The sequence below is a fragment of the Amblyomma maculatum genome, unplaced genomic scaffold (assembly GCF_055883805.1).
Source record: "Amblyomma maculatum isolate TAMU_Amacu unplaced genomic scaffold, ASM5588380v1 scaffold_20, whole genome shotgun sequence".
NCBI lineage: Eukaryota > Metazoa > Arthropoda > Arachnida > Ixodida > Ixodidae > Amblyomma > Amblyomma maculatum.
Window position 1 is genome coordinate 1289015 of NW_028146745.1, and position 7721 is coordinate 1296735.

The 7721-nt window shown below is 41.6% G+C and overlaps 1 protein-coding gene across 2 annotated transcripts; it reads left to right on the forward strand.

Moving 5' to 3' along the window:
- Positions 1-1048: 1048 nt before the first annotated feature.
- Positions 1049-6595, forward strand: LOC146171504 (uncharacterized). 2 transcript variants are annotated; one of them, XM_084586497.1, is made up of 4 exons: positions 1049-1445; positions 2774-2884; positions 3620-3748; positions 3856-6595. In XM_084586497.1, the coding sequence occupies exons 1-4, from the start codon at positions 1394-1396 to the stop codon at positions 3891-3893; spliced, it is 330 nt and encodes a 109-aa protein (XP_084442623.1). In that variant the 5' UTR covers positions 1049-1393; the 3' UTR covers positions 3894-6595. The 2 variants fall into 2 exon arrangements, with proteins under 2 accessions (XP_084442623.1, XP_084442624.1); XM_084586498.1 differs by lacking the exon at positions 2774-2884 and having other exon boundaries at positions 1264-1445.
- Positions 6596-7721: the final 1126 nt, after the last annotated feature.

Here is a 7721-nt window from a genome sequence, read left to right on the forward strand (position 1 = left end):
CGGAGTGGTGGTGGTGGTGGTAAGTAGGACTGTGAATTATTTACAGGGGCAGATACACAGGGACATGTTATGTCAGCGTAAAACTGTTGGCGACACTATTAGTACCCAGAGGAAATTTGAAAATGTGAAGGTGGGTAGCGATAGGGTTGTGTTATTATGGCCAGCACCAAGCAACAGCTCGGAGTACACCTGCAGGAAAGGGAGTCCGACGTGGTGGCACGGGTGTTATGCGACGCTGTTCAAAAGCATTCATGCCTGGACGCGTCGCTCTCTTTTTCTATCTCTTTCTCTTATGAGTGTTTTTTCTTCTATCAAGCTGCTTCACGGTATCGGATACTATTCGTATTGCTGCCCTGATCAAGGTCCGCGGACGCACCCCACTGCGCACAGAATATCTTGTAGCTGTCTTGATATGTCTATATTGGTCACATATATCTTGAGCTATCAAAGACATCTACAAGACGTCGCTTGGTGCTAGTCTAGAAGACATCATCGGCAAGATGTCTGGAATCTGTCTAGTGAAGAATTTTTATGTCTTCAGCTATGCAAGACAGTTATTAGCCGGCTTACGCCAGATGTCTTCTAGAGTTCTGCTTCAGAAGTCTACCATACTTCCTAACAAGACGTTTCAGGGTCACATATGCGCCTATAGTGCAATATGTACACAATTTAACTGGACGACACTGTTCTGCATACTCTAAGTATAAATTGTCGAAGGTTTGTTCTAGCAATTTTTCAGCTTGCAAAATACTGTATCCAAAGTGCCTGCGTTTTTGAATTAAGCATGCAATTTGGGCTGTTTCCAGCATGCAGGACCAATATGGCACCAAGAAATGCTGTTTAGGCGATGGGTATCTGAACATAATGTACAAAAGCCGCTGACACCAATTCATTTCTGCAGCCGATAGCCACACGCGTACTGTGCTCGACCTCGCTGGGCGCAGTCCAGTCCGCCGAAAGACTCCAAACTCCGAGTGTTCACAACGACAAAGTAAGCTAGCGATGTATCCGTGTGTGATAAAAGCCAGTAGTTCGCACAAAGGAAAGATTTGCTGCGCCGATGTTAATACGGAACGCCAGCTATGCACGATCCGCCATTCCCAAACTTCGCGCGCCGTGGCCTTTTCGCACCCCTCCTCTTTACAGCGAGATAGAAAATAGTGCGCCAAAATAATTACGCAAGACGCAGGTTGTATTTACCGTTTTGAAACAAATACGTCATAAGCAACAGTTACATTTTACTTGTATAGCTTGTTTTATGAAATATATTTCAGATTTTTATTGTTTTTAAAGTTATTGTATCAATGCGCTGCTCGGCGGCTGGCCATTTCAAATTTTCGTCGTGTCTAGTCGTGTCTGCACGTTAGGCCGTTGGTTTGTGACTGCGTTGAAAATGTATCCCGCACAGCGGCTGTTACTTATGGCTGCAAGGCAAGCTTCGCTGGGTGAGTAAGAAATTGTTTCTTCTAAATGAGTCACTTAATGGCGCAGTAAAGTGACTGAGTGTTTTCTTTTTCCGATAAAAATGCTGCAAGGACCGTTGTTTGCATCCGCCGGCGCAGGCTGTATGGGCGAGCAAGATAGCGCGCGCGGACCGTTTAGTCAGTACGAAAGGCGGTGTTTTATGGCGCATCTACAGTTTTGTGCATGCAGGAAGGTTTTTCGCTTGTAATTCCACTCGCCGCGTTTCGTGAACTGCCATTGGCGGCGGAACCTCGCGAGGTAATTCTTCAAAATGAGCTTGGCGATCCGACGTCTTTCGTTGATTGCCGCTGGTTCTAACACTTTCCCAGGAAACACAACTGAGCACGAAAGTCTGCATGCTTAGTGTGGCCTTCACTCTGCAGCAAGATACAGAAAATACGCACCGTCGAGTGGAAGCCGTGCATTGTTTGTCAGCCTGCAGAGCTCTATACGCGCTAAGTTATGCCGCGGTTGCGAAAAAGAAAGAGAACGATCTCAATAAGCCGCCTTAGAGGGGAGGGTAAGGTGCATTCTGGCCACAGCGACTCTCCCAACTGCTAGCAAAATACTCTCGGCCTGTTCACAGGCACAAGTTTAAACACATAGCGAGATAGGAACGGAGTACAAACATTCTGCAGGGATTTAACTTTAATAGTTCATAAAATGTTTACAGTCAGCCATTACATTGCCGTGATTAAGTGATTTTACATTTTCATATAGTCAGAAAGCACAATTTAGTTCTTTTTAAGTTCCTGAACTGCATGCTGTGTGATGTGCTGGTGCTCTATTTGCTTTGGTCCTCAGGTTTTTTGTTTTTTTTATTGGCGGAAATGTTTTAAGAAATTAAGCTTCAGTTGAATTGGTACAGAAAGAAATCGAAAGCAAATCTTTCGGACGGACCTCATATCACGAAAAGCCTATTATAATACACAAAAACATATCAATTCATTTGTTTTCTTGCTTCAGGGCCAATAGACTCTTCCTATCCAGAACTGGGAAAAGAAAAGAGAGTACTGAATCATAACTTACTTTTAAGGCGTATAGAATGTAGCCATGTTATAAATGGGTTCAGTGTATGCCTTCTGGCTGTCCTCAACAACAAAGCTGTGACTCCACGCAAACCTTTTGATAGCATATGGACTCCTCCCGAAGTGAAGGTGTTTGGCATCAAAGGTGAAATACCTTCATTTAATTTCAGTTCAGTTCAGTCGTTCAGTCGTGTCCGACTCTTCGTGACCCTATGGACCATGTCACGCCACGCTTTCCGGTCTCTCACTATCTTCCTAACATCACATAACTTCCTCTGCAGTGCCTCGAGGATGCCATCTAACCATCGCGTTCGCTGCCTACCCCTTCTCCGGCGACCCTCAACCTTTTCCAGCATCAAATCTTTCTCCAGCGACTCCTCTCTTCTCATCAGGTGACCAAAGTAGCTGAGCTTTAACTTTAGAATTAATTAACTTAGAATTAACTTTAGAATTTAGAATTTAATGCTCTTTTTCACATTGTGCTCTTGTGTCTGTGTTTGGTGCTCTTGTTATTTTGTGTCTGCGCGAATTTTCATGTAAACAAAACACTTACCCAACAGCTCAAGCAAGTGAGCTATGCATTCTTTTTTTTTGCTCTGGGTGCATGCTCACTGTTTAAAATATTGCTTTCATTTGTTCTAAGAAAAACTGGTGATGCATACATACATAGGTACCTACATATATACATGCATAGATACATACATAGGTAATGCATCCATACATAGATACATGATAGATTTATTTCTTCTCTACATATGTCGAATGAAGCACTTAGCAAACTCAGAGGCAGGAACCTTACCCAGCATAGAAAGTGACTCTCAATAAAAAAAAAAGAAATGTATAAATCAGGAAAATGGTGGTTCTCTTCAGGTGTGTCTGTTGGTGAAGACAAGAAAATGTTTTAGCCTTCGAGGTCATCAAGGAGTTATTAATATACATATATTATACTCAGCACTATTTTGTGCTGCTAGTGCGTGTCTTGGTTAAACATATTTCTATTGTGTACTTAGTACTCTCAACCTTATGTGACATATTTTGAGGTTAAATTCTTATCCTATGTTTTGTAGTCAGTGATTTGCTTTATTAAACTTCACAAGAAGTCTTTAAAGCATTGGGACACCTTGCAGGTTGCCACCACCTCCACGGCTGCCTAGCAACTATCCTTTTCCTGTCTGTGCTGCCAACACAACTTAGCAATGAGGGCCACAGGACTGACATCTCACTGGGCAGTCGCGGGCTACTGACTGAATACACAGGTATGGTTTGACTGTGCCAAAAACTTAGAGTTGCCAACAGTGGGACTTTTTCCTTCTGTTTGGGAGCTCATATATCTAAATCGTGCTTTTGATTTTAATCCTGGCAGGTGTGACATGGAAAGCCTTCAACACCAATGAAACTTAGTTTTGCCGACGTCACAAAAGAGTGGTTGGTGTTTGCCTTGTGACAAAGACCAAGTCCACATCTAAAGGCGCTGCACAGCCACCATGAACAGTGCCACAATAGCAAGCAGCTGGGATCAAGGCACCTTCTGTGCTCATTTACAACTCAAGTTTGAAGCTTTGTAATTTTGCAAAGGTAGGCCTCCAACAATTGACAGAGAGGAGCCTCCCAATCAATTGAGCCACAAAGGAATTCCCCCTTTCATGGCAGTAGGTGACAAAAAGAGGCAGTGCAGCTGGTGTTCAGTACCGATAAAGAAAAAGCTGCCCAGCCTAGTTTGCTGTGGACAAGGGCTGGAGTGGTACCAGTGTTGAGAACGATCTGATTGGCAGAAAAGCCTCCTTTGAGGGATATTCGCCCCTTCATTCTTAATTTGTAACTGACTGCAGTGGATCTGATAGCCCCGGAAGTTTTCTTTTTTTTTTCAATTTTCTCTGCCCTCTAGGGTTGTACAGAATAACAGATGCACAACCCATGCCAGCTCCCTCATTTTACGATGCTTTCATGCCAGAATGTTGGCAGTGGTATTCAGACCTTGTTTTTTTTTCAATGCCTTTTCTCCATGCATAGTAACAGGCTATTTAGCGTAACACAGTCGCACACAAGACAGAGGACACCATCAGCACTTACAACTGTTCAGCGGAAAGCAGCCGATATACATAGCCTACTCAGGTGATGCGCACGGGTACAAGGCAACATGGAAACAGCACCATTTTGTCAAACTATGCGTGAGAAATTTTTCTTCAGTCTCATAAGAAAAACCAATTTGCTGCTGACACAGCTGTAACCTGCTTTTTTATATGAAGGGCTTCTAGAGTTTCATGAGCCATTACCCACAGTTTTCACAATTGGTGCAAACCCTACGGTGCAAAGAGAAGTCGCTCACCTTCATTGTTAATGTCTTTTGCATGTTGCCTAAGTTGGCCATTGACGCAGAATCCTGCTTGTGCAAAATAAGATTTTTCTACATGACAGTAGAATTTTATAGACGGTGGTGCACTTAACGAAATGCTGGCCATGTCTCTTCTGACAGCCGACCTGTTTGCTTTCGTAACTTATGTGATGGCTTAGCTGAGCAAGCTTTCAGGGAGCAGAGGATACCATCTATACATTAAACAGGTTTGAGCTGTGTCAGTGACACTCCAGCTTTTCTTTGAGGCTGAACAGATATTTCTTATACCTGCTTTGATAAGATTGGTGCTGTTTTCCTGTTGCCTTGTACATGTGCACATCAGCAGTGAAAGCTATGCATCGACTGCTTTCCCCTAAATAAACAGTTGTAGTAAGTACACGTGGTGTCTTCTTTCTTGTGTGTGTCTGTGTTATGCTAAATACCTTTTTTATTTCTGAAAAACCAACTATCTCAGCAGTTAACTTCCTTCTTATTATACCAGCAGAATGTGAAGAGCAGCACGGTGTGCAACACTGAATTTTATTCTCTCTTTTTTTTTGCTGTGCCTTCTGTACTCCTCGCAAGCTGTTTGCTGCACTACAAAAGGTAAGGGCAGTTGGTGCCATCATGGCTGGTTCATGCTGCCCTTATCTTTTGTAGTGCTGCAAACAGCTTTTGATATGGAATATAGTGGTTGGTATGTACAATGACAGGGATGCAAACCTTTTGCTCTTTCCTTTTTTTTCCTTATGGTGCCTTCTAGTGTTTCTTGTAGAGTGATGTATGACCCTTACCTGCTACCTTTTCCTTAGTACTTTTTAGTTATGATAGTAGAATGTAACTATGACAGGCATGCAGCCATTGCATTTTTCTTTTCAGTGCATTCTAGTCATGCTAACAGGAACAGCAGCAGTGAAGCAGTCTTGGCTTCTTTTTTTGCAGTGTAGATTTTTTAACGGATTTGATGTCATGCCTATTGCTCAAGTGTTTGTGCAGTTTCTACAAGATATATGTATGACCAGCATTCAGTTGGTGACATGCATGCACATATAGTATGAAATGCAACACGTGATGATGGTCCTTTGTGAAAGCGCCTTTTTCTGTATACTGAAGCTTTTTCATTCGAATTTGTTGCTTTGTTTTATTTTGTACAAACATTATGCAGATAGTTCGTTCAACCACTCAACCAGTTTTGTACACTTTTGCATACCTATCCCTGTTTATTTCTAGTCATTTCCTGTTGTTTGGAGTATGGATGTCGTCATTCTTTTGTAAACAGATCATTTAAAGCTTGGAGAGAAGTGCATTATTATTTTGTCATTTTCATACCACTTGTAGTGTCTAGTTTCTGTGCTTGTAACTTCGTAGTGCATTGTTGAAAAAAAAATCAAATATATGATTTACACATTTTGTTTCCTAGCACCTTTTGTAGTTATTGCCGAATCTCCAAAAGAGCACCCAACCATGGCTGTCCACCGTACAGTGTGGCATGTTTTGTAACAAAGAATGTGTACAGTTCTCACTTACTGTTTGCAGTTTTAATATCTGTGAGAATGAATGACAATGTGCATTATTCTTTACATGTCTGTGTTCATGAGTTGGCTCTTTCTGGTGTTTTCTTCCTTTGTACAATATTAGGCTTCAGAGAACCACATTTTTTCATTTGCATACTGTTGCTTGTGGCTTTCCTTGCTTTTAACATGCATGAGATTGTTTAAGTTGCCTATTTGCAATGTATAATGTTGAGGAAATTAAAGAGTTCTGTAGTTTACTCATCTCATTTTCTAGCATTGGGTGCAGTTACTACCAAACTTTCTAAAGAGCACCTGATGGCCATTAACAGTGAAATGTGGCATGCTTTGTAATAAAAACATACAGTTCTCATTACTAGACAACAGTTGTAGTGCATGAGAATTAATGATTTACAATTGTACATCAGTTTAGCTTGCATCATAACTGAATGTGTGAAAGAGCACTGTGGGTGTGTGACGGCAATGCAGCTTTAGTTGTAGCATCTGATGAGACTATATTTTTTGTCTGGCAGTGGTGTTGAAAACCTCTGCAAATACATAAGCATTTCAGACAGTTTTGCGAGAAATAGCAGGGAATAAATAATTTAGAGCATTGCAGGAGATTCTAGAGCTTATTTTAGACATTCAGAATCTATTTTAATGATCTCTAGATGATGACTTGCAAGACGTCTTGCAGCTTAAAAAAGTGAGTGCATTAGCTGAGCTAGAAGGCAGCTACAAGAAGTACCAAGACATATAAAAACATCTTTCATATCTTGTCAAAGCATCTTTTAAATGTCTATCAGCTGTCTTGGGTGCCACTTCAGATGTCTATAAGGTGACTTGTTTATCTTGGGCAAGATGCCTTATAGCTATCTGCTAGACTGACTTACGTTTAGTAAGTTATTTGTCTTCCAGATTTCTAGGAGATATCTTGCAAGACGTCTTGTAGCCTAAAAAAGTGGGTGCATTAGCTGAGCTACAAGATCACTACAAGAAATATCAAGACATCTGGCAATGTCTTGCATATCTTGTCGAGACATATTATATACGTTTAGTAGCCATCTCGGAGGTCTACTGAGACATCTATCGGGCATCTTGCTTGTCTTGGCAAGACAGTTTATAGCTGTCTCATAGATGGGTTGGTGTTTACTGGGACCCTGCCCCACGCTTCCACGCAGTCGACCACATCGCGAAGAATATTCCGTTTTCTTTTTTTTTTTATTTCGCCTACTGGTTGGCCTTAATGCGCATTTATTGCTCAGCTGACATTGTTCAGTTTCGCCTATATATTTTTTCGGATCTCTGCATATTCACAATGCAACAGATAGAAAAGGTGTGTAATAAAACGTGTACAACAAATTCATGAAACCGTGACGATTCCTC